The sequence below is a fragment of the Pseudophryne corroboree genome, chromosome 4 (genome assembly GCF_028390025.1).
Source record: "Pseudophryne corroboree isolate aPseCor3 chromosome 4, aPseCor3.hap2, whole genome shotgun sequence".
NCBI lineage: Eukaryota > Metazoa > Chordata > Amphibia > Anura > Myobatrachidae > Pseudophryne > Pseudophryne corroboree.
This window is the reverse complement of record NC_086447.1, coordinates 268,585,755-268,613,530: the sequence shown is the minus strand read 5'-3', so window position 1 is coordinate 268,613,530 and position 27,776 is coordinate 268,585,755. Positions and strand designations below refer to the sequence as shown.

Here is a 27,776-nt window from a genome sequence, read left to right as displayed (position 1 = left end):
CATGGGAGTCACTTAATTATAATATTCAGGTGTGCAGCATGCACTGACACACGTGGTATGATCTCCTCAGATGCACACCTGATTAAAATTAAGTGACTCCCCTGAGGTCGAGCATAGCGCAAGCTATTACTTCACTGTGTGTGTCCTCAAAAGGCTTATTTTACTAAAAGCATTCGAATGACCTGAGAATTGACTGTGAATATAACTTGAGAAACATCTGGTGATATTATTCATTGGATCTAATTATGTACTGAACTTTTAATCTTTCTATTCAGAGATACAATATTTTGAAAACTTAATTTGGTGATTAATGCGTTTTATGGCAATCTTCTTTTATATATATGTTGTTCAAAAAATGTGGCATTAATTTGTATTAAATTTCTATTTTATTAGTAACTTTCACTCTCATAATATATTCAGATTGTTTTTGTTGTTTAAGTAATCCAGATTGCTTATTGGGAGCAGCAATTATAACTACACATATATATTAAGAGTGATCGGCAACTTTTATCGATCTTTGAATATCTTTATATTCTATATATACTCTTTCATGCCCGATATATTATAAAAAAATTATAATAAAGACACTGTGATAGTGTAGGACCTGCATGAAGGTGGGGTACCTTGGAGATCGGTTTGCAAGCTTCCGTGCATTGGCTAATCCACTAACTAAACCCCCATCATTTATTTATTGAATTGTTGAGGATAAGTGAGCTTACTTTGGTGAGTACTGGGTTTTTTGTTTGTATTTATTAGAGTGATGTGGTCATGGGCTATATGCACCCCGCTCTGTGAGTGGTAAGTGCAGCTGTGTACCCCGCTTTTGTGGTGGCGAGTGCTGTGTTACGTGCACCCCACCCTATGAGTGGTAAGTACATTGCTGTACCCCGCTTCTGGGGTGGTGAGTGCTGTGGTTTTCTATTTGTGTATCTATATCTATCTATATATCTATATATGAAACAAAACAATTAAATAAGAAAAATCTTGTCCGACTGTTATACAGTCAGGCACTGTAAAGGCCCATACACACTTGCCGATAAAATGAGCGACGTCGCTCATTTTCCCCCTCCCTGAGCGACGTCGCTCATTTTATCGGCAAGTGTGTATGCCGCCAGCGACGACCGATGCGCGGCCTCGCGGGACGCCAACGATCGTCGCTGTCGGTAGGGCATGCATGCAGGATATGGACTGTCGTCCACGACCAGCATGCAGGGCTGGCGGAGGCGTGACGTCACTGAGCGGTCATATCGCTCAGTGTGTACAGTCAACCGCCGACCGGCCGGCCCGGGAGGGGAAAACATTAGACTATGTCGCTCGCAGAGCGACATCGTCTAATGTGTACGGACCTTAAGTTTGCATTTAATGAAGGCACAATTAAATTTTTTCAGAACATATTTGATAATTAGACATTGCTGTATTTAATGTTTGAAATCAAACGTTTGTTGCTTTTTATTTTACACATGTTGAAAGAACAGCACATGCTGTATAAAGCAACAATTACGATTGCAGTTACTGCTTTACCACTTTAACCATTACAACCACAATGAGTTTAATGATTAATGTGTGCCCAAAATGCATCAAGTGTGCAAAACCGTATTCATTTTTTTTAACTAATAAAACCTCAATCAGTTGCAGTATTATTGTAGATTTGATTTCTTTCTGCTTTCGTAGCTCTGTGCATTCCAACAGGCATACAGCGTACTACTGCATTATCGCCACCAGAACTTACCAGACTCTCTCAGAATATTATGGGCCTCAAAGTCAGCTTGACGTAATGTGCTAAGTACTCCTGTTGTTAGAAAGGTAGGAGTAACATCAGTAGGAGGTTCTTTCACTGGTGGTCCAAACACATATACAACTCTATAATGAAGAATGGTAAATAAGGTTATAGACCATCACATGGTTTGTGGAAGGTAAAACACGTTTAATATCTTCCCTTGGGCCAAAGGCTGTGATCAGGATCCACTTAAGGTAATTGGAGAAATTCAATTATGGATGATAGACATAATTTTCCGTTCAGGAACAGCAAACCCCATCCAAATACAGGTTTTGCCGCACCTCCCACTGATAGGTGTAGGAAGGGCTACCATAATTGGCAGATGCGTGCACAGCTGGGCATTGTAACAGAGAATGCCGAAACGTACCCCCCATAAAACCAGATATTCCAGTATCTTAGATAGGGAGAGGGGGTGTATATAAACACAATGCTAAAGCACACCAGACCAAAAACACACACATACTGTAGAAAGGGTGGAGAGGGCCCTTCCTTTCTAGAACTTCATTCTAGGATACAGACAATAACATACCTGTTAACATTGTGGCACATTCGTGGGATTAGTCTGGCTAAGTACATGAGGGACTCCCAGTGTGGGGCATCCTTACTAGAGATACCACACACATAGCTGTAAGAACGACAGTCACCCTGTATGAACACAAGAACACCACAAACATGGTCACCAATTACTCTGCCGCTACATTATACAGGTCATAAAATGACAAAATACTTAATGTAAAATATGCCGATCAGATTGAATAATTTATTTTTCTAGAAATATTTAGCCAAACTGCATGGGAGCAGATGTGTTTTTTATGGTGGTACTCTGGGATAACACACAATTACCAGAAAGAGGAAGAAAGCTGTGTCATTTCAGAAAGGAATACAATCAGTATCTGTGTAGCTACTGCAATCTTGTATCAACTTGTACCTTTAGGAAGGGGGACGACAAGCGACAAGAGTTGGGAACCACGCATCAACACAATCAGCAGGTATCATGCTAATCGGCTATGGGAAGATGAAATTACAGCCAAGGGGAAATACAATTAAAAACTATTTACAAGATATTGATAGCTTTTTAAAGCAAGATTTAAAGCAGCGTTTAAAATAAAAAAGTTAAAACATTTTGGCCAGTGTTTTACAAGAAAAAAAAAACAAAGAAAAACAAAAAACCACAGATAACTGGCTTTACAAAGGAAAGTTTGTTAATAGTCCACATGACAGGATCAGTTAGCACAGTGGTCCGGATTCAGGTCCGGTCGCTGTAAGAGGAATGTTGCAATGTTCGGTTCATTGCGTCATGCACAGGACCAGATACTGCGCATGTGGAGTATAGATCCTGCGTCGTCAGATGTAGTAAGGCTGCAGACGTCAGTTGATTGACAGTCTGCAGCCATTTGGGGATAGGAAGAGGGCGGTGATGGGCTCAGTTTCCCAAAAAGGAGGCTTGTCTCCCCTGTTTTGCAAAAGTGCAGTGGTCAGGGTCTCCCTCTTCCAATGGATATTTCCTGTCCTTAGTGGCCAAGCAGCGGCAGCCGGTCTGCGTTACCTCATCGGTTACTCTGCCAGCAGATTGTTTTGCTGGAGATTCATACTTGAACGCAGCACTGGATCACACATGCATGCAGGCAGAAGCCATCTACTTATACCAGATGCCTCCTGCTGCATTACCATATGATAGCATTGCTGCTGCTTCCAAGCATGCAGCAGCGATGTTCTTTACTTTCCAACCTGAATTAGGTCAAATGTCCACACGCGAGATGGCTAGACACATATAATGGTCTATCAATATTGCTAAATGTTGGATTCACAGATGCAGATCAGTGTAGTCTTCATACTGTATGATCACAACATGACTGACTGGATTTACAGAGATATCAGAAAATCTTATGGATTTTGAGTAGATCATTCTCTCTCAGTTTGGTACAGTTATGAGGCCTGCCACACACTGATCTTAAACAGATTTAGAAACAGTGGTACAGACAGCAATGAGCTTTATATTGCAGCATCTTGTTTTAGGCATGTAGAGTGTTTCCTAAACAGCGGGTTGTCACAGCCATTGGCGGCTTTGACTGATTCAATTTAAAGCGGCAATAGAAATACATGCTAAATCGGGCTTGATTCGTATTTAATTATTTTGCAGTTTTAAATCCATTAGTCAAAGCTGCAGATCATCAGTGCCTGTGACAACCTGCTAGTTAGCAAATATACCCCTTAGACCAGTGCTTAACAATTTTTTCTAAAATCTAGGAGGGAGGATGAAAGTGGAGGACCAAGACCACTGTCCCACCCCAAATATAACTGGAATGGACACTCAGTACATGCACTCCTGTGCATAAAATGGCTGCCGTAATAAAGGCACACCCACAAATAACCGCTGGGGCTGAAGAGAATCTGCTTCCTCCCTCCCTGCATAATCTGGTAGCCAAGCAGCAAAATCTAGGATTCCTGGCGACATGGACCCTGGAATTTGTCGAGCCCTGTCAGCAACCCTCATCCATCTTTACCTACAAGCAGCATTTTTTTCTTTCAGTTTACAAAAATCAGGATTTTGGTACTTACCGATAAATCCCTTTCTCCGATTCCACAGGGGCCACTGGAGTGTAGTTACAATGGGGAAATAGTAGGCAGTAATTGGGAGCTGGCACTTTAAAATTCTCACACAGTGGCTAGCTCCTCCCCTACTATCTCCCCTCCAAGCCAGTCTACGTAAAACTGTGCCCGATGAGAGATGGAATAAACAAACCTTAAGGTAGAGGAGGTTAATGACGCTCTGTAAACCAGGATAACACAAACCTAACCTGGAACAGAACCTGACAAAAAACCAGGCTAGCCTGAACTCAACAAGCAGTCATATGGTGACCTGCAAACGTTTAAGCAAAAAACAAGGAGGAACAGCGCTGGGCGGGCGTCCAGTGGCCCCTGTGGAATCGGAGAAAGGGATTTATCGGTAAGTACCAAAATCCTGATTTCTCCTTCATCCACTAGGGGCCACTGGAGTGTAGTTACAATGGGGACGTCCCAGAGCTCCCAAAAACGGGTGGGAGAGCGCTGAGTGTCCTGTAAAAACTGCTCGGCCAAACTGTGATGCAGAGGCCGCAAAAGTGTCAAACTTGTAGAATTTGATAAAAACGAATGTCGGTCCGACCAAGTAGCCGCCCGACAAAGTATTCATGGAGACCCCACGGGCAGCCGCCCACGAAGGTCTGACATCGCGCGTAAGGTGCGCTGAAATGGAAAACGGAGGCTCCCGAGCAACCGCCAAGAAGACTGTCTGATGGTCAGCTGTATTCAACAGCCCAGCGTCTGCTGGGACCCCGGCTATTTAGCCCGGGAGAATCGTACAGAACAAAGCAGAAAAACACTTCGTCGAATAGCCTAAGACCTCTGTAGAGAGAGTCGGCGAGCCCTGACAACATTCAAAGAGGACCGAAAAACACTAGTGTCAGATTTATATGAAAAATGGACAAACCCTTCTGGAAGAAACGACCGCTGAGGTCGAAGCTCAGCCGGGGTAGTTGCCAATAGAGTACTCCCTGAAAAAGAGGCCGAACTTACGACCGCTAGGCTAATCTCTTTTGGAAGAAAAACCGAAAAAGGCAGAGACCTAAAATTCAGGTCAGTGTGGTTTGAAGCGCAGCGGAGCAAAACCTCCACGAGAAACCAAAGATGAATGGTAACTGAAAGAAGGGGAAAACCCCGTTCATTCTTATTGTGTCCCATAAAGTCTTCCAAAAGTGGCAAAAGCGAGAAGAGGTAACAGACTTCTGAAATCGAGGCCCAGTAGGCCTAACCGAACCAGGGAACTCCTCCCTTCTGAGGTCTCGAGAACAGTCCCACGGTTAAACGAAACCAGTGTAAGATTGAACAAAGAAAAAGGAGCCTGTTAAAGTAGACAGTCCAGTCGAGGTAGGAGCCAAGGCTCCTCTACTGACAACAGGTGTATCTGTATCTTCAAGTCATGCGTGGCCCCACCAGAGCCACCGAGAGGACTAGCACACATAATCCCCTCCTGTGTTACCGAACATGAGGTAGAAATAGAAAAGGGTTAAAGAGTCAGTCAGAACGCCCTGAGGTCGATCTGAAATCTCCGCCCACAGAGGACCAGCTGACAAAACTCCGGGGAATGTTCCCTCACCCGGGAGTCTGACCTGGTGGCTTGACCTGGAAAGAAGATCGTTGTACCCCGCTCAGAGAGGAATGTAGGCGACCACTCATTGCGTCGCAACTTGACTGAAGGAATAGAGTACCTGGTGCAGAGGAAGGAAAAATCCTCTGACGGACCGTGTTGAGAAACGTCTACGAGTAGCATAAATTGGATCTGTGTCGAACCAGAAGCTCCTGGATTTCCCCCGGATATGCAGAAGCCACCTAATGCACAGAGTGGGATAGTAGCAGTAGATTTTCCCATTATGGAACCAAAGTCACCTACTGCCCTTGAAAAGGTTATTCTGTGAACTTCCTGAACTCTGCGGGAGCGGAAGAGAGACCGAAAGGAAAGGATTGCCAGTGAAAATGAGAATCCTGTAATGCGAATCTGAGAAAAGTCCGTTGAGGAAAAAACCCAACGGAAATCAGTAAACAGGCAACTTTGAAGACAAGGGGCACTTAAAACTCCCTTTCTTGTTCAAACTAGCAATCACAGACTGAAAGGATTCTAAGGCCAGAATAGGCCTGGCCGAGCCAACTGGCTTCGGAACGTGAAAAGAAAACAAAGGTCTGAGAACTGCCCCGATTCAAATGATATGTGAAAAACAGGGATCAACTCCCTTTGCGGCTAGAAGCATATGGAGCACCGCCTGCAGTATGACTCTCTTGTCATCGTAACTCGGCCGACCCATGTCAAGGGACTCCTGAGACGGTTGTACTCAAAAATCTAGTTTGTAACCGCCCAAGCCTTCTCCCACCGACCTGCGCCTACCCTGGGACCCTCCAGGTGGTAGGAAAGTCTGAACTGTAGTGGGTGTATAGGATGACCTAAAATCAGACTGGACCGAGGATGTTGAACCTCTGCTTCAGCTTTTTTACCCTGGGATCCCCTGGCGACGGAGATATCGCCCGTGTGGAGTCGAAAGCTTGAAGGGGCACGGAAAAAATCTAAAGGAAAGACCGGTAAAGGTCTGTCTTGGAGCTGGGGCAGTAGTAGTAGAAAACAAAGTGGACTTACCTCCAATGGTTCAAGAAATCATGCAGAAAGTTCCTTCCCCTGAACCCTCTGCCCCATAGGTTTTCATGTTCACCTTGCACTGTCACAGCCCCAGAGGCCGTCTGGTTAAGACATCCCAAGTGAAAATGCAGGTTCCGAGTCTGCAGACGTGGAGACCTCCAAAGAACATAAAGCAGAATCGTGATTCTGACCTGTACCAAAGTATCAATTGATCCTGATGCGAAACATCCTGTAACCTAGAGGACAATTGTTCCACAACCTACCTGCTCCGGACAAGGTAGAAACCTCGCTGCCGTATATGTGTTGGATCCCTGAGCAAGGTTACCTCAGGAAAACGGCAGCTTGTTGGACCGGCGAGACATCGAGGGGTATACCCTGGAGAGGTTCTGATACCATTTCCTGCCGTCTGCGGGGAAAGGATAGGAAAACAAACATTGTTTGATACCTGAAATTGTGTATTGGGGTGTCTGCCGGCCGCCTACCGGAGCCTGCCCAGCTCATCCGAAACTGGACTCCGCCTTCTTTACCTGCAGTATCCGACAAACTGCTGTATAATGCACCTGGATATTCTGAGACACTGGTTCCGACTCCACAGAAAACAGACATCATCAGTATTGTAACATGGAAGGTTAGCAAGGTTCCTTTAGCAACCTGGAGAGGTGAAATGACGTACAAGGTCTCTGGTTAACAGTGACATTACCTGCATAATCTGAGCTGTTCAAAACAGGAGTGTCCTGCAAGTGCGTGGAGAGCTAAGCAGATGGCTCCACCGCATACTTCACACCTAAGAGGGAATTCTTTGACTATCCCAGGTGAGACAAACGAAGGAGAAAAGGTGGGTTAAATAAACACAGCCCTATGTAAGGTCTGCACTATAACGTGTAGTGACCGACACGATTCCTGGAACAGCGGAGACCTGAATCAGTAGCGCTGCGCTGTGGGATAGGAGTCTGAGCCCTATGCTATAGGAGCTCCCTTTAGATACCTGCTACTAGCGTACTGAGCCGCAGCGCTATTTGTGTGATGCCACACACAATCCCCAAATTACAAATAGCATTAGTAACTAGTGACACCAAGGAATAATAAAGGGAAGGCAACAACCCGCCCTGTATGTAGTGTACCGCTATTTTAGGTGCACCAGATGTTCCTCGGAGGCTCCGCTGGCTTTTCAAAATGGTGGCCAGCCGGCGAGAACAGATGGAGGAAAATGTTATGTGGCAAGGTGGGGTATTCTGTTATTAGAAAACCTTGCGGAAGTGTTTGCTATATATGGTATTGTATGCAAATATCTATATACATACTCACACACACTTAAATATATATACCAACATATATATATACACACATACACTTTGTAGGGTAAAGAAATACTGCACAGCAGATTTTTAATTATTAATGAGCTGAGCCCCAGCTCCTGTAATAGAGCAGGTTTCCTGATCTACATGTATGAAATGCCGGGCAGAGGACTCTGCTGCAGGGAGGAATGTAGCTATATTTCAGCAGCACAAAGCATGGAAAAGCTAAAAACCCCAGTCTGTTGCCTAGCGACAGTGAGAGTTGGGAGCCGCTGCCGGGGAGCCCGCTGAGTAAAGCGGGAATAGCCTTCATCCCCCCCCCCCCCCCCCCCTCATACCTTATACAAGAAAAGCATCCTCCCTGCACAGCCAGGAGAGGAAAGAAGCCTTCAGCGGCCAGGGGAGCGGGAGACTGTGGAGCGGCGCGGGGAGCGGAGAGAGCCCGCCATACAGAGCGGGAGTTAGCTCCGCCCCCCCGCTTCGGCGCCAAATTCAAATCCGCTGTATAGTAAGCGGAAAGCGCCAATGTCTCCCCCGGCCGCCTGTATGCTGCGGCCGGGGAGCGGAGCTGTAAATGTCTCCCCCGGCCGCCTGTATGCTGCGGCCGGGGAGCGGAGATGTAAATGTCTCCCCCGGCCGCCTGTATGCTGCGGCCGGGGAGCTGTAAATGTATTCCCCGGCCGCCAGTCTGCTGCGGCCGGGGAGCGGTTGTAAAGGTATCCCCCCTGCCGCCTGTATGCTGCGGCCGGGGAGCGGTGATCTAAATGTATTCCCCAGCCGCCTGTATGCTGCGGCCGGGGAGCGGTGCATAAATTGAAAATCCTTTCTTCCTGGGCTGTGAGGGTGATTCGAACCCAGGTCTGCCTGGTTGCAGGTAGAAGCCTTAGCCCCTGAGCCATATGGCCTCACTTGTAAAGGGTGCTGTAAATGTATCCCCGGACCGCCTGTATGCTGCGGCCGGGGATGCTCACTTGTATCACTTGTAATGTAACCCCCGGCCGCCTGTATGCTGCGGCCGGGGAGAGAGCCTGAGCCCGCCGAACGGAGCGGGCGTTGGCTCCGCCCACCTGTTCGTCACTTTCATATAAAAAATCACCCTATCGCCCCCCTTACCCGGCTGCCTGTAAGTGGGGAGTGTAAATGTATCACCCCAGCTGCCTGCTGCAGCCGGGGAGTGAAGAGCGCTGAGCCCGCTTACAGAGCGGGCTGAAGCTCCGTCTACATAATGGCGCCAAGTTCAAAATAGTAAGTGCGCCTTTGTACATAGTAAAAACACACATCAGTCTGGAAGGGGGGGGAGATTGTACTCACCGCTGTCCTGATGTAGTTCTGTCAGGCAACCGATCGGCCCCGACACGCGCCGCACGCAGCGGTGTCCGGCCACTTTTTGATACTCACCGCTGCCGGAATCTTCTGCTGGCGGAGCGGCCCCGACACGCGCCGCACGCAGCGGTGTCCGGCCAGCTCAGGAGAGCTCAGTGTCTCCCTCAGCCGGGGCCCATCCCGAGCCGCACGCAGCTACGATGGGACCCCGCCGGCAGCCTCCCGCAGTGCAGACTGGCAGTGGCAGAGCTGCCAGTCTGTGAGTGTGTGAAAGAAAAATAAAAAAATAAAAATAAAGAAAAAGAAAAAATTCTTCAGCTAAACCCAAGTGAACCAGCTCACATCGGGCACTAACTAAGACTGGCTTGGAGGGGAGATAGTAGGGGAGGAGCTAGCCACTGTGTGAGAATTTTAAAGTGCCAGCTCCCAATTACTGCCTACTATTTCCCCATTGTAACTACACTCCAGTGGCCCCTAGTGGATGAAGGAGAAATTACATTTTAACAACAATTTCAGCTTGGCTGCAATTCTTAAATATGGTGGATAATCCCTTCTTACAGACTGCTGACCGTACGTAGGAGACACCTGTACAATTGACACTGGCCAAACCTCTCAAGCGGATTATGGGGGGGGGGGGGGGGGACACCTAAAAACATCTCTGAAATATTTTGTACATGATAAACTATTACAACTGTCTGGGATTCCACTTGTTTATATGTTCTAGTATTGCATATGTATTGTAAATTGCAACTAGTATTGTAAATTGTAATGAAAAATCAACCTGGTTATTGCTTACACACAAGTTCACCAAAACTCAATTTGTTTTTAAATAGTGCCAACTTGGTGTCATTACAAAGCTTTCTTTGAAAGAGCAAATTCCTCACCATTAATTTACCTTGTAGATGAAGGGGGGGGGCGGGAAACAGGATTTTGGTACTTACAGATAAATCCCTTTCTCCGATTCCACAGGGGACACTGGAGAGCAGTTATAGTGGGGATATAGTAGGTAGTAACTGGGAGCTAGCACTTTAAATGTTATCAATGTGACTAGCACCTCCCCTACTATGTCCCCCCCACCAAGCCAGTCTACTAAAACTGTGCCCGAGGAGAGCTGGAAGAAACCAACGTTAAAGCAGAGGAGGTTGACTAAGTCACATAAAACAAGACAACACACAAGGAAACTTGTGAAACAAACAACTGCAGCGAAGGTGAATATGAACCAAACAAGCAGTCCCTCAGTGACAAGCAAACATAGAAGTGAACTAGGCAGGAAAACAGCGCTGGGTGGGCGTCCTGTGTCCTCTGTGGATTCGGAGAAAGGGATTTATCGGTAAGTACCAAAATCCTGATTTCTCCTTCATCCACTAGGGGACACTGGAGAGCAGTTACAGTGGGGACATCCCAGAGCTCCCATGACGGGTGGGAGAGCACTGAGAGTCCTGCAAAACTGCCCGTCTAAACTGCGATGCAGAGAGCGCAAAAGTATCAAACCTGTAAAACCTGATCAATGTATGTCGGCCCGGCCAAGTGACATAAAGAAGTCATGGAAACCCCGCGGGCGGCCGCCCACGGGGTTCCACAAAGGCGTAGAGTGCGCCGAAATGGAAGCCGGAGGTTCTCGAGAAACCTCCATATAAGCTTGTCTGATGGTCAGAAGAATCCAATGGGCTAACGTCTGATTGGAAGCTGGCCATTCAGGAAGGGTGGCATCGTACAGAACAAATAAGGAATCAGACTTTTGAATAGCAGAAGTACTATCCATATAGATCTTCAGCGTCTTGATAACATCCAAAGACTTAGAATCCGGTGAATCCGCCGAGAGGGACGGAACCACAAACGGCTGATTGATGTGAAAATTGGACACCACTTTTGGGACAAACGACATACGAGTACGAAGCTCAGCTCTATTCTCATGGAACATCAGGTAAGGAGGTTGGCAAGAGTGATCCAAGTTCCGACACCCATCTGGCCGAAGCTAGAGCCAGGAGAAGGACCACTTTCCATGTGACATATTTCAAGAGGCTCAAATAACGGAGACTGTAGAAAAGAGAGGACCAGGTTGAGGTAACATGGAGCAGGAGGGCAAAAGGGAGGTTGTATTCAGAGAACCCCTTTAAAGAAAGTCTGAACTTCCTGCAGCAAGGCTAATTTCCTCTGGAAGAAACCAGAAAGGTCAGAGACCTGAACCTTCAGCGAACCCAGTCTCAGTCCAGCAGCGAGCCCAGTCTCAGTGCTGAGAAACCTGCCTGCAGAAAAAGGAGAAGGCAGGCTAAGTGAAAAACCGTAGCGGAAAACTATCGTCGTTCACACCAGGACACATAAGCTTTCCAAATGCGGTAGTAGTGAGACGATGTGACTGACTTCCGAGCCGGGAGCATAGTAGGGGTAACTGCAAAAGGAATCCCCTTCCTCCTCAAAATGGCCTCCTCAACAGCCACGCCGTCAAACGTAGCCTGCGTAAGTCTGGATAAAGAAAAGGACGCTGTTGTAGTAGATCGTCACATAGTGGTAGGAGCCAAGGCTCAGCTACTGACAGATGGTGTAGGGCCGAATACAAAGTCCTGCGTGGCCAATCCAAGCAACTAGGAGAACCAGCGCATTTTCTCTCTTTATGCGTTGCAGAACCTGGAGGTAGTAACGGGAAAGGAGGAAAGAGATAAATGAACTGGAAGTTCCAAGGAGCCGTGAGGGCATCCATGGCTGCTGCCGCCGGGTCTCTTGTCCGAGAGTAGTAAAGAGGCAGTTGGTGGTTCAGGCATGACGCCATGAGGTCGATCTGTGGTCTTCCCCCCTGGCAGACCAGCTGAAGAAACACCTGAGGATTGAGTGTCCACTCTCCTAGGTGCATGTCCTTGCGGCTGAGATGATCAGCCTCCCAATTTTTTACCCCTGGAATGAAGATTGCCGACAAGGCCAGAGCATTTTCCACTGCCCAGGAGGAGGATGTCGGTGACCTCTCTCCTCGTCGCACGGCTGCAAATGCCGCCCTGACGGTTCGATGTATGCCACCGTCATGGCGTTGTCGGACTGAACTCTGACTGCCCAACCGCGACGCTGGTGATCTGCCTGAAGTAGGGCATCTAATAATGCCCGCAATTCGAGTATGTTTATTGGGAAGGCGGATTCGTGGGATAACCAGCGCCCCTGAAACCAGTGTTCCAGGGTCACAGCACCCCACCCCCGCAGGTTTGCGTCTGTAGTGAGGAGAGTCCAATCCCAAACGCCGGACCATTTTTCTTACAACAGATGAGTCGAATTTAGCCACCAGAGGAGAGACAACCGTGCCTTTAGAGACAGCGTCACCCGCTGATGAAGAAAAAGATAAGAACCGGACCACTGATGTAGGAGACACGGCTGGAAGGGCCTTGAACTCCGCCACCACCTTCCGCAGGAGGTGGATACACAGAAACACAGATACCCGACGGTGTTGAAGGACCAACCTCACCAATGTCTGAAGAGAGAGGATCTTGTCCTGAAAAAGAAATACCTTCTGACGGACCGTGTTGAGGATCATCCCAAAGAACAGTAACCGTTGCGAAGGGCATAAGTGAGACTTCGGGAAGTTCAGGATCCACTCATGCCGAATCAGAAGGTCTTGGGTAATCTGGATATTTTGAAGCAACTGGTCTGCAGAGTGGGCGTTCAGCAGCAGATCGTCAAGATAGGGGACAATCGTCATTCCCTGCACTCAAAATAGGGTCATCATGAACTTTGTGAACACACTGGGGGCTGAAGAGAGACCGAATGGAAGGGCCTGGAATTGGAAATGAGCGTCCTGTATAGCGAACCGGAGAAAAACCTGATGTGGAGGCCAAATGGGAACATGTAACTAGGCATCCTTGATGTCCAAGGATGCCATGAACTCATTCTGTTCCAAACCTGCAATAACAGACTGAAGGGACTCCATTTTGAATCTGAACTCTCTCAAAAAAAGTGTTCAGATTGGCCTGGCCGAGCCACCAGGCTTCGGTATGAGAAACAGGCTTGAGTAGTAGCCCGGTTTCCGTTGATGTGAGGGAACAGGGACCAACACTCTTGCGACAGGAGTTTTTGGACCGCCGCTTGCAAGACGACACTCCTGTCATCGGAATCTGGCAAACCCGTGGTGAAGAAACGCTGAGGCGGTTGTATTTGAAAATCGAGTTTGTAACCGTGAGTAATGAGATCCCTGACCCAAGCATCTGGACAGGATTGTACCCAGACCTCCTTGAAATCCCACAGATGAGCTCCCACTCTGGGGTCGCCCAGGTGAGAGGAAAGCCCGTCATGCAGTGGACGTGGAGGAAGGCTAACCATCTGGCTGGGTTGAGGCCGCTGAACCTCTGCCTCTACCTCAAGAGCCACGGGCGACTGAAGCTGCTCCCCTGGAATGGCCTCGAAACCTGGAAGAGGCATGAAAAGAAGGTCCCGTATAGGTTCTGCGAGGAGCTGTAGCAGCTGTAGGAAGATAAATCGACTCACTTGGATTTCTTAAGCCACTGGGGGTATCAAGTTCCTTACTGAACAGGACCTCTTCCGTAAACGACAATGCTTCTTCTGCCCTCTTGGATTCAGCATCCGCCTGCCACTGCCGCAGCCTGAGAGCTCTGTGGCCGAGATAGTCAAAGTGGAAATTCTGGCTCTGAGGATACAGACGTCCTTGGAGGCCTCACAGAGATATTACGCTGATTCGCGAATATGTTCAGCCAAAAGTATTAGCTGATCAGGAGGCAAATCGGCATGCAAACCTGAGGACAGTTGTTCCGCCCAGGTTTCCATAGCCTTGTTGACCGACCAACCTACCTGCACCGGGCGCTGTAGAACCCCCGCCGCCCAGAAAATCGTCTTCTAGGTAGTCTCCAACTTTCTATCTGATGGTTCCTTCAGTGAGGTTGCACCTGGAACCAGCAGAACAATCTTTTTGGACAGACGAGACACCGAGGGGTCTACAATTGGAGGGGTCTCATATAGTTTTCTGCTATCTGCGGGAAAAGGATAGGAAGACAAAAATAAGAATTTACTCACCGGTAATTCTATTTCTCCTAGTCCGTAGTGGATGCTGGGACTCCGTAAGGACCATGGGGAATAGCGGCTCCGCAGGAGACTGGGCACAACTAAAAGAAAGCTTTTAATCTAACTGGTGTGCACTGGCTCCTCCCTCTATGACCCTCCTCCAGACTTCAGTTAGGATACTGTGCCCGGAAGAGCTGACACAATAAGGAAGGATTTTGAATCCCGGGTAAGACTCATACCAGCCACACCAATCACACCGTATAACTCGTGATACAATACCCAGTTAACAGTATGACAACAACTGAGCCTCTCAACAGATGGCTCAACAATAACCCTTTAGTTAAACAATAACTATATACAAGTATTGCAGACAATCCGCACTTGGGATGGGCGCCCAGCATCCACTACGGACTACGAGAAATAGAATTACCGGTGAGTAAATTCTTATTTTCTCTGACGTCCTAAGTGGATGCTGGGACTCCGTAAGGACCATGGGGATTATACCAAAGCTCCCAAACGGGCGGGAGAGTGCGGATGACTCTGCAGCACCGAATGGGCAAACTCTAGGTCCTCCTCAGCCAGGGTGTCAAACTTGTAGAATTTAGCAAATGTGTTTGACCCCGACCAAGTAGCTGCTCGGCAAAGTTGTAGAGCCGAGACCCCTCGGGCAGCCGCCCAAGAAGAGCCCACCTTCCTCGTGGAATGGGCTTTCACTGATTTAGGATGCGGCAGTCCAGCCGCAGAATGTGCAAGCTGAATCGTACTACAGATCCAGCGAGCAATAGTCTGCTTTGAAGCAGGTGCACCCAACTTGTGGGGCGCATACAGGATAAATAGCGAGTCAGTCTTTCTGACTCCAGCTGTCCTGGAAACATAAATTTTCAGGGCCCTGACTACGTCCAACAACTTGGAAGCCTCCAAGTCTTTAGTAGCCGCAGGCACCACGATAGGTTGGTTCAGATGAAAGGCTGATACCACCTTAGGGAGAAATTGGGGACGAGTCCTCAATTCTGCCCTATCCATATGGAAAATTAGATAAGGGCTTTTACATGACAAAGCCGCCAATTCTGATACACGCCTGGCCGAAGCCAAGGCCAACAACATGACCACTTTCCACGTGAGATATTTCAATTCCACAGTTTTAAGTGGCTCAAACCAATGTGACTTTAGGAAATCCAACACCACGTTGAGATCCCAAGGTGCCACTGGAGGCACAAAAGGGGGCTGAATATGCAGCACTCCTTTAACAAACGTCTGAACTTCAGGTAGTGAAGCCAGTTCTCTCTGGAAGAAAATAGATAGAGCCGAAATCTGGACCTTAATGGAACCCAATTTGAGGCCCATAGTCACCCCTGACTGTAGGAAGTGCAGAAAACGGCCCAGCTGAAATTCCTCCGTTGGGGCCTTCCTGGCCTCACACCACGCAACATATTTTCGCCAAATGCGGTGATAATGGTTTGCGGTCACTTCTTTCCTAGCTTTAATCAGCGTAGGAATGACATCCTCCGGAATGCCCTTTTCCTTCAGGATCCGGTGTTCAACCACCATGCCGTCAAACGCAGCCGCGGTAAGTCTTGGAACAGACAGGGCCCCTGCTGCAGCAGGTCCTGTCTGAGCGGCAGAGGCCATGGGTCCTCTGAGATCATTTCTTGAAGTTCCGGGTACCAAGCTCTTCTTGGCCAATCCGGAACAATGAGTATAGTTCTTACTCCTCTTCTCCTTATTATCCTCAGTACCTTTGGTATGAGAGGAAGATGAGGGAACACATAAACCGACCGGTACACCCACGGTGTCACTAGAGCGTCCACAGCTATCGCCTGAGGGTCTCTTGACCTGGCGCAATATCTTTCTAGCTTTTTGTTTAGGCGGGCCGCCATCATGTCCACCTGTGGCCTTTCCCAACGGTTTACAATCAGTTGGAAAATAAGAATTTACTTACCGATAATTCTATTTCTCGGAGTCCGTAGTGGATGCTGGGGTTCCTGAAAGGACCATGGGGAATAGCGGCTCCGCAGGAGACAGGGCACAAAAGTAAAGCTTTTACAGGTCAGGTGGTGTGTACTGGCTCCTCCCCCTATGACCCTCCTCCAGACTCCAGTTAGGTACTGTGCCCGGACGAGCGTACACAATAAGGGAGGATTTTGAATCCCGGGTAAGACTCATACCAGCCACACCAATCACACCGTACAACTTGTGATCTAAACCCAGTTAACAGTATGATAACAGAGGAGCCTCTGAAAGATGGCTTCCTAAACAATAACCCGAATTAGTTAACAATAACTATGTACAAGTATTGCAGATAATCCGCACTTGGGATGGGCGCCCAGCATCCACTACGGACTCCGAGAAATAGAATTATCGGTAAGTAAATTCTTATTTTCTCTATCGTCCTAAGTGGATGCTGGGGTTCCTGAAAGGACCATGGGGATTATACCAAAGCTCCCAAACGGGCGGGAGAGTGCGGATGACTCTGCAGCACCGAATGAGAGAACTCCAGGTCCTCCTTTGCCAGGGTATCAAATTTGTAAAAATTTACAAACGTGTTCTCCCCTGACCACGTAGCTGCTCGGCAGAGTTGTAATGCCGAGACCCCTCGGGCAGCCGCCCAAGATGAGCCCACCTTCCTTGCGGAATGGGCCTTAACAGATTTAGGCTGTGGCAGGCCTGCCACAGAATGTACAAGTTGAATTTTGTTACAAATCCAACGAGCAATCGACTGCTTAGAAGCAGGTGCACCCAACTTGTTGGGTGCATACAGTATAAACAGCGAGTCAGATTTTCTGACTCCAGCCGTCCTTTAAATGTTTATTTTTAAGGCTCTGACAACGTCCAACAACTTGGAGTCCTTCAAGTCGTCTGTAGCCGCAGGCACTACAATAGGCTGGTTCAGGTGAAACGCTGATACCACCTTAGGGAGAAAATGCGGACGCGTCCGCAGCTCTGCCCTATGTCGAATGGAAAATTAAATAAGGGCTTTTATAAAACAAAGCCGCCAGTTCAGATACTCTCCCGGCCGAAGCCAGGGCCAGTAACATAGTCACTTTCCATGTGAGATATTTCAAATCCACATTCTTTAGTGGTTCAAACCAATTGGATTTGAGGAAATCTAAAACTACATTTAGATCCCACGGTGCCACCTTAGGCACCACAGGAGGCTGTATATGCAGTACTCCTTTGATAAAAATCTGGACCTCAGGGACTGAGGCCAATTCTTTTTGGAAGAATATTGATAGGGCCGAAATTTGAACCTTAATAGATCCCAATTTGAGACCCATAGACAATCCTGATTGCAGGAAATGTAGGAAAACGACCCAGTTGAAATTCCTCCATCGGAGCACTCCGCTGCTCGCACCACGCAACATATTTTCGCCAAATACGGCGATAATGCTTCGCGGTGACTTCCTTCCTTGCCTTTATCAAGGTAGGAATGACTTCTTCTGGAATGCCTTTTCCTTTTAGGATCTGGCATTCAAACGCCATGCCGTCAAACGCAGCCGCGGTAAGCCTTGAAAAAGACAAGTACCCTGCTGAAGCAGGTCCCTTATCAGAAGTAGAGGCCACGGATCGTCCGTGACCATCTCTTGAAGTTCCGGGTACCAAGTCCTTCTTGGCCAATCCGGAGCCACTAGTCTTACTCCTCTTTGCCGTATAATCCTCAATACCTTTGGTATGAGAGGCAGAGGAGGAAACACATATACCGACTGGTACACCCAAGGTGTTACCAGCACGTCCACAGCTATTGCCTGCGGATCTCTTGACCTGGCGCAATACCTGTCCAGTGTTTTGTTGAGGCGAGACGCCATCATGTCCACCATTGGTTTTACCCAACGGTTTAATAGCATGTGGAAAACTTCTGGATGAAGTCCCCACTCTCCCGGGTGAAGGTCGTGTCTGCTGAGGAAGTCTGCTTCCCAGTTGTCCACGCCCGGGATGAATACTGCTGACAGTGCTATCACGTGACACTCCGCCCAGCGAAGGATCCTGGCAGCTTCTGCCATTGCCCTCCTGCTTCTTGTGCCGCCCTGTCTGTTTACATGGGCGACTGCCGTGATGTTGTCCGACTGGATCAACACCGGTCTTCCTTGAAGCAGAGGTTCCGCCTGGCTTAGAGCATTGTAGATTGCTCTTAGTTCCAGAATGCTTATGTGAAGAGACTTTTTCAGGCTCGACCACACTCCCTGGAAATTTCTTCCCTGTGTGACTGCTCCCCAGCCTCTCAGGCTGGCCTCCGTGGTCACCAGGATCCAATCCTGCATGCCGAATCTGCGGCCCTCCAATAGATGAGCCTCCTGCAACCACCACAGAAGGGATACCCTTGTCCTCGGCGACAGGGTTATCCGCAGGTGCATCTGAAGATGCGACCCTGACCATTTGTCCAACAGATCCCTTTGCATGGAATCTGCCGAAAGGGATTGCTTCGTAAGAAGCTACCATTTTTTCCCAGGACTCTTGTGCATTGATGTACAGACACCTTTCCTGGTTTTAGGAGGTTCCTGACCAGGTCAGATAACTCCTTGGCTTTTTCTTCGGGAAGAAAAACCTTTTTCTGAACTGTGTCCAGAATCATCCCCAGGAACAGCAGACGAGTTGTCGGCATTAATTGGGATTTTGGAATATTCAGAATCCATCCGTGCTGCTTTAGCACCTCTTGAGATAGTGCTAAACCCATCTCTAGCTGTTCTCTGGACCTTGCCCTTATTAGGAGATCGTCCAAGTATGGGATAATTAATACGCCTTTTCTTCGAAGAAGAAATATTATCTCGGCCATTACCTTTGTAAAGACCCGAGGTGCCGTGGACAAACCAAACGGCAGCGTCTGAAACTGATAGTGACAGTTTTGTACAACGAACCTGAGGTACCCCTGGTGTGAGGGGTAATTGGAACGTGGAGATACGCATCCTTGATGTCCAAGGATACCATAAAGTCCCCTTCTTCCAGGTTCGCTATCACTGCTCTGAGTGACTCCATCTTGAACTTGAACTTCTTTATGTACAGGTTCAAGGACTTCAGATTTAGAATAGGCCTTATCGAGCCATCCGGCTTCGGTACCACAAAAAGAGTGGAATAATACCCCTTCCCTTGTTGTAGAAGAGGTACCTTGACTATCACCTGCTGAGAATACAGCTTGTGAATGGCTTCCAAAACCGTCTCCCTTTCTGAGGGGGACGTTGGTAAAGCAGACTTCAGGAAACGGCGAGGTGGCTCTGTCTCTAATTTCAACCTGTACCCCTGAGATATTATCTGCAGGATCCAGGGATTTACCTGCGAGTGAGCCCACTGCGCGCTGTAATTCTTGAGACGACCGCCTACCGCCCCCGAGTCCGCTTGCGAAGCCCCAGCGTCATGCTGAGGCTTTTGTAGAAGCCGGGGAGGGCTTCTGTTCCTGGGAAGGAGCTGCCTGTTGCTGTCTCTTCCCTCGTCCTCTGCCTCGTGGCAGATATGAATAGCCCTTTGCTCTCTTATTTTTAAAGGAACGAAAGGGCTGCGGTTGAAAGGTCGGTGCCTTTTTCAGTTGGGGAGTGACTTGAGGTAGAAAGGTGGATTTCCCGGCCGTAGCCGTGGCCACCAAATCCGATAGACCGACCCCAAATAACTCCTCTACGCATCGCCTGTCCACTGTCGTGTCCATAAAGCTCTTCTGGCCGAAATGGACATAGCACTTACCCGTGATGCCAGTGTGCAGATATCTCTCTGTGCATCACGCATATAAAGAAATGCATCCTTTATTTGTTCTAACGACAGTAAAATATTGTCCCTGTCCAGGGTATCAATATTTTCGATCAGGGACTCTGACCAAACTACCCCAGCACTGCACATCCAGGCAGTCGCAATAGCTGGTCGTAGTATAACACCTGCATGTGTGTATATACCTTTTTGGATATTTTCCATCCTCCTATCTGATGGATCTTTAAGTGCGGCCGTCTCAGGAGAGGGTAACGCCACTTGTTTTGATGAGCGTGTTAGCGCTTTGTCCACCCTAGGAGGTGTTTCCCAGCGCTCCCTAACATCTGGCGGGAAAGGGTATAAAGCCAATAACTTCTTTGAAATTAGCAGTTTTTTTATCGGGGCACCCCACGCTTCATCACACACGTCATTTAATTCTTCTGATTCGGTAAAAACTACTGGTAGTTTTTTCACACCCCACATAATACCCTGTTTAGTGGTACCTGTAGTATCCGCTAAATGTAACATCTCCTTTATTGCCAAAATCATATAACGTGTGGCCCTACTGGAAAATACGGTTGATTCGTCACCTTCACCACCGGAATCAGTGCCTGTGTCTGGGTCTGTGTCGACCGACTGAGGCAAGGGGCGTTTTACAGCCCCTGACGGTGTTTGAGGCGCCTGGACAGGCACTAATTGAGTGTCCGGCCGCCTCATGTCGGCAAACGACTGCTTAAGCGAGTTGACGCTATCCCGTAATTCCACAAATAAAGGCATCCATTCTGGTGTCGACCCCCTAGAAGGTGACATCCTCATATTTGGCAATTGCTCCGCCTCCACACCAATAACGTCCTCATACATGTCGACACACACGTACCGACACACAGCAGACACACAGGGAATGCTCTATACGAAGACAGGACCCACTAGCCCTTTGGGGAGACAGAGGGAGAGTCTGCCAGCACACACCAAAAAGCGCTATATATGACAGGGATAGCCTTATGATTAAGTGCTCCCTTATAGCTGCTTTTATATTAATATATTGCCATTTATTTTGCCCCCCCTCTCTGTTATACCCTGTTTCTGTAGTGCAGTGCAGGGGAGAGACCTGGGAGCCTTCCTGACCAGCGGAGCTGTGACAGAAAATGGCGCCGTGTGCTGAGGAGATAGGCCCCGCCCCTTTTCCGGCGGGCTCGTCTCCCGCTATTTAGTACATTTAGGCAGGGGTAAATATCTCCATATAGCCTCTGGGGCTATATGTGAGGTATTTTTAGCCTTTTTAAAGGTTTTCATTTGCCTCCCAGGGCGCCCCCCCCCCAGCGCCCTGCACCCTCAGTGACTGCCGTGTGAAGTGTGCTGAGAGGAAAATGGCGCACAGCTGCAGTGCTGTGCGCTACCTTAAGAAGACTGCAGGAGTCTTCAGCCGCCGATTCTGGACCTCTTCTTGCTTCAGCATCTGTGAGGGGGCCGGCGGCGTGGCTCTGGTGACCATCCAGGCTGTACCTGTGATCGTCCCTCTGGAGCTTCATGTCCAGTAGCCAAGAAGCCAATCCATCCTGCACGCAGGTGAGTTCACTTCTTCTCCCCTCTGTCCCTCGTTGCAGTGATCCTGTTGCCAGCAGGAATCACTGTAAAATAAAAAACCTAAGCTAAACTCTCTAAGCAGCTCTTTATGAGAGCCACCTAGAATTGCACCCTTCTCGGCCGGGCACAAAAATCTAACTGGAGTCTGGAGGAGGGTCATAGGGGGAGGAGCCAGTACACACCACCTGACCTGTAAAAGCTTTACTTTTGTGCCCTGTCTCCTGCGGAGCCGCTATTCCCCATGGTCCTTTCAGGAACCCCAGCATCCACTTAGGACGATAGAGAAAACTTCTGGATGAAGTCCCCACTCTCCCGGGTGGAGGTCGTGCCTGCTTAGGAAGTCTGCTTCCCAGTTGTCCACTCCCGGAATAAACACTGCTGACAGTGCTAACACGTGATTTTCCGCCCATCGGAGAATCCTTGTGGCTTCTGCCATCGCCGTCCTGCTTCTCGTGCCGCCCTGTCGGTTTACATGGGCGACTGCCGTGATGTTGTCTGACTGGATCAGTACCGGCTGGTTTTGAAGCAGGGGTTTTGCCTGACTTAGGGCATTGAAAATGGTCCTCAGTTCCAGAATATTTATGTGTAGGGAAGTCTCCTGACTTGACCATAGTCCTTGGAAGTTTCTTCCCTGTGTGACTGCCCCCCCAGCCTCGAAGGCTGGCATCCGTGGTCACCAGGACCCAGTCCTGTATGCCGAATCTGCGGCCCTCTTGAAGATGAGCACTTTGCAGCCACCACAGCAGAGACACCCTGGTCCTTGGAGACAGGGTTATCAGCCGATGCATCTGAAGATGCGATCCGGACCACTTGTCCAACAGGTCCCACTGAAAGGTTCTTGCATGGAACCTGCCGAATGGAATTGCTTCGTAGGAAGCTACCATCTTTCCCAGGATCCGCGTGCAGTGATGCACCGACACCTGTTTTGGTTTTAGGAGGCCTCTGACTAGAGATGACAGCTCCTTGGCCTTCTCCTCCGGGAGAAACACTTTTTTCTGTTCTGTGTCCAGAACCATCCCCAGGAACAGTAGACGTGTCGTAGGGACCAGCTGTGACTTTGGAATATTTAGAATCCAGCCGTGCTGTTGTAGCACCTCCCGAGATAGTGCTACCCCGACCAACAACTGCTCCCTGGACCTCGCCTTTATCAGGAGATCGTCCAAGTACGGGATAATTAAAACTCCCTTCTTTCGAAGGAGTATCATCATTTCGGCCATTACCTTGGTAAAGACCCTCGGAGCCGTGGATAGACCAAACAGCAACGTCTGGAATTGGTAATGACAATCCTGTACCACAAATCTGAGGTACTCCTGGTGAGGATGGTAAATGGGGACATGCAGGTAAGCATCCTTGATGTCCAGAGATACCATGTAATCCCCCTCGTCCAGGCTTGCAATAACCGCCCTGAGCGATTCCATCTTGAACTTGAATTTTTTTATATATGTGTTCAAGGATTTCAAATTTAAAATGGGTCTCACCGAACCGTCCGGTTTCGGTACCACAAACATTGTGGAATAGTAACCCCGTCCTTGTTGAAGTAGGGGCACCTTGACTATCACCTGCTGGGAATACAGCTTGTGAATTGCCTCTAGCACTGCCTCCCTGCCTGAGGGAGTTGTTGGCAAGGCAGATTTGAGGAAACGGCGGGGGGGAGACGTCTCGAATTCCAGCTTGTACCCCTGAGATACTACTTGAAGGATCCAGGGATCCACCCGTGAGCGAGCCCACTGATTGCTGAAGTTTTTGAGACGGGCCCCCACCGTACCTGGCTCCGCCTGTGGAGCCCCAGCGTCATGCGGTGGACTTGGAGGAAGCGGGGGAGGACTTTTGCTCCTGGGAACTGGCTGTATGCTGCAGCTTTTTCCCTCTACCACTGCCTCTGGGCAGAAAGGACGCGCCTTTTACCCGCTTGCCCTTATGGGGCCGAAAGGACTGTACCTGATAATACGGTGCTTTCTTTGGCTGTGAGGGAACATGGGGTAAAAATGCAGACTTCCCAGCTGTTGCTGTGGAAACGAGGTCCGAGAGACCATCCCCGAACAACTCCTCACCCTTATAAGGCAAAACCTCCATGTGCCTTTTAGAATCTGCATCACCTGTCCACTGCCGAGTCCATAACCCTCTCCTGGCAGAAATGGACATTGCACTTATTTTAGATGCCAGCCGGCAAATATCCCTCTGTGCATCTCTCATGTATAAGACTGCGTCTTTAATATGCTCTACGGTTAGCAATATAGTGTCCCTAACAGATCTCGGGCGCTTATCTATAAAGGAACCTTTGGAATAGCCCACATCAGTATTCTGGTGACGTAATGTAGATTCTAAAATTAAATAAAATGCATAACATAGTGTAAAACTGTCATATAAAACAGAAAGACGTGATTTCGCTCCCTAGTGCAGACCCGTACCGAGTTTGATGGTCTGCTTCTAGACAGACGATATCGTTTTGTGTGTCAGGCAAATCACCAATTGGCATGCGTTCTGGTCTTCCCTCAATCCTCATGGAGCGCTTTCTCCAAATAGCTCGTATGAGATGATATGCAATTGAAGAGAAACTCAATAGTGCATTATTGTGAGACACCCAGGTGAGTCCTCGAGGTATCTTTGAGACATGTGGAGGACTCACCTGGCGGTTGATGACGATCCCTGGGGACGCCTGGGCTAATTGTTTATGCGCTTTTGTCTACTAACATCTGTAGACCATTACATCTGGCAACTGGGAGGAAATGGTCTGTGAGAACTGAAGTGACTTACCTAATGCGTATGTGTCTACAATAATCTGTAGACCATCACACTCGGTGAGAGTCCATTTGCCATTTTTGTATTGCGAAGTTCACTATGGGTGTCTCACAATAATGCACTATTGAGTTTCTCTTCAATTGCATATCATCTCATACGAGCTATTTGGAGAAAGCGCTCCATGAGGATTGAGGGAAGACCAGAACGCATGCCAATTGGTGATTTGCCTGACACACAAAACGCTATCGTCCGTCTAGAAGCAGACCATCAAACTCGGTACGGGTCTGCACTAGGGAGCGAAATCACGTCTTTCTGTTTTATATGACAGTTTTACACTATGTTATGCATTTTATTTAATTTTAGAATCTACATTACGTCACCAGAATACTGATGTGGGCTATTCCAAAGGGTCCTTTATAGATAAGCGCCCGAGATCTGTTGTGGTAACCATTTCTGTCTATATTCTATTTGAGTGTTGGTGAAACTCATACCACTAGATTTCAGGCTGCTATTGGCGCATGAGTGTGTGATCATATCTTTTTCCAATATAGTGTCCCTGTCTAGGGTATCAATATTTTCCGACAGGGAATCTGACCACGCAGCTTCTGCACTGCACATCCATGCTGAAGCAATAGCTGGTCTCAGTATAATACCTGTGTGTGTATATACAGACTTCAGGATAGCCTCCTGCTTTCTATCAGCAGGCTCCTTTAGGGCGGCCGTATCCGGAGACGGTAGTGCCAACTTCTTTGACAAGCGTGTGAGCGCTTTATCCACCCTAGGGGATGTTTCCCAACGTGACCTATCCTCTGGCGGGAAAGGGTACGTCATTAGTAACCTTTTAGAAATTACCAGTTTCTTATCGGGGGAAGCCCACGCTTCTTCACACACTTCATTTAACTCCTCAGATGGAGGAAAAACTACTGGTAGTTTTTTCTCTCCAAACATAATACCCTTTTTTGTGGTACCTGGGGTAACATCAGAAATGTGCAACACATTTTTCATAGCCTCAATCATGTAACGTGTGGCCCTATTGGAAGTTACATTAGTCTCATCGTCGTCGACACTGGAGTCAGTATCCGTGTCGACATCTGTGTCTGCCATCTGAGGTAGCGGGCGTTTTAGAGCCCCTGATGGCTTTTGAGACGCCTGGGCAGGCACAGGCTGAGAAGCCGGCTGTCCCATATTTGGTATGTCGTCAAACCTTTTATGTAAGGAGTCGACACGGTCACGTAATTCCTTCCACATAACCATCCACTCAGGTGTCGGCCCCGCAGGGGGTGACATCACATTTATAGGCATCTGCTCCGCCTCCACATAAGCCTCCTCATCAAACATGTCGACACAGCCGTACCGACACACCGCACACACACCGGGAATGCTCTGACAGAGGACAGGACCCCACAAAGCCCTTTGGGGAGACAGAGAGAGAGTATGCCAGCACACACCAGAGCGCTATAGAACACAGGGATTAACACTATAACTGAGTGTTTTCCCTTATAGCTGCTTATATATATATACATATATATATTGCTGCGCCTAAATTTAGTGCCCCCCCTCTCTTTTTTACCCTTTTGTAGCTTGAAACTGCAGGGGAGAGCCAGGGAGCGATCCTTCCAGCGGAGCTGTGAGGGAAAAATGGCGCCAGTGTGCTGAGGGAGATAGCCCCGCCCCTTTTTCGGATGACTTTTCTCCCGCTTTTTTATGTATTCTGGCAGGGGTATTTATCACATATACAGCCTCTGGGACTATATATTGTGATTTTTAGCCAGCCAAGGTATTTATATTGCTGCTCAGGGCGCCCCGCCCCCCCCCCCCCCCCCCCAGCACCCATCAGTGACCGGAGTGTGAGGTGTGCATGAGGAGCAATGGCGCACAGCTGCAGTGCTGTGCGCTACCTTGTTGAAGACCGAAGTCTTCTGCCGCCGATTTTCCGGACCATCTTCATGCTTCTGGCTCTGTAAGGGGGACGGCGGCGCGGCTCTGGGACCGGACGATCGAGGTCGGGTCCTGTGTTCGATCCCTCTGGAGCTAATGGTGTCCAGTAGCCTAAGAAGCCCAAGCTAGCTGCAAGCAGGTAGGTTCGCTTCTTCTCCCCTTAGTCCCTCGTAGCAGTGAGTCTGTTGCCAGCAGATCTCACTGAAAATAAAAAACCTAAAATATACTTTCTTTTCTAGGAGCTCAGGAGAGCCCCTAGTGTGCATCCAGCTCAGCCGGGCACAAGATTCTAACTGAAGTCTGGAGGAGGGTCATAGAGGGAGGAGCCAGTGCACACCAGTTAGACCAAAAGCTTTCTTTTAGTTGTGCCCAGTCTCCAGCGGAGCCGCTATTCCCCATGGTCCTTACGGAGTCCCAGCATCCACTTAGGACGTCAGAGAAATTTTGCACCCAGGTGTTTTCAGGCTGCAGTCAGGAGCGCATCCAGTTCTTCCGAAACTGGAAAGGTCGCCGTCAGTTTTTGGTTGGTACGGAACATAGAAGGACGTGAAGTGCCCTGTTCCGGCTCTTTCACCTTTAACACCAGATGAATAGATGTAATAAGCACCTCGATACCCTGAGCCACTGGTTCAGATTCCTCATAAACCTGTTGGTCATCTGAGTCCTGTATGTATTCCCCCTCTCCAATAGAGGCATATCATCCTCAGAGTCATGCAACACTGAGGTTTAGCAACCTCTTTTTAGAAACCTGGGAAGGTGTAATTATGGAAGGGGGTTTGGGAAGGAATCATTGCCTTAGAGAGCCCCTCAACTGATCTTAAAAGAAAAAATGGGAGACTGCGCTCACTGGTGAGGGAGGGAAATGTAGGGAATTGGTGCTGCTAGACCTGGAGGTGTCCAACCTCCTACTGAATTATGAATTGGATATGGTCAGCGCACTCAAATGTGAGGATGTGTGTGAAGATTTGAAGGCTTGGGGGGGGGAGGAATATTGATTTAGTCAATGACTGTGTGTGAAATGATTAAAGAATTGAGGACTATGTTTGTACTGATTTGAGATCTGATATTTATTTGTGGGTAAAAAAGTATCTATCAGGTGTGTCATGCAGACCAACCTTTGTACAGTATACCCTCCTAAACGGTATACCCTGATCTGGATTGACCCCTGATAGGTGAGTGTCAGGTGTTCCTGTTAGGTCATATCCACCTATGGTAAAGGTGCCCTATGTACATGGACATTCAGGCCTTCACTAGGAAAATCACCCTCAAGAAATATTTTGCACAAACCAAGGTACAATAC

At 48.4% G+C, this 27,776-nt stretch overlaps 1 protein-coding gene across 2 annotated transcripts in view; it reads right to left on the bottom strand.

Moving 5' to 3' along the window:
* The window catches only part of GMPS (guanine monophosphate synthase), a 170,924-nt gene that overhangs the window by 5,917 nt on the left and 137,231 nt on the right, over positions 1 to 27,776 (bottom strand). For both annotated transcript variants that reach the window (XM_063916114.1, XM_063916113.1), the window contains 2 exons: positions 2,307 to 2,422; positions 1,730 to 1,860 (listed from right to left, as the gene is read on the bottom strand). In XM_063916114.1, coding sequence (XP_063772184.1) covers positions 1,730 to 1,860; positions 2,307 to 2,422 — 247 coding nt within the window. The remainder of the gene's footprint in view (positions 1 to 1,729; positions 1,861 to 2,306; positions 2,423 to 27,776) is intronic.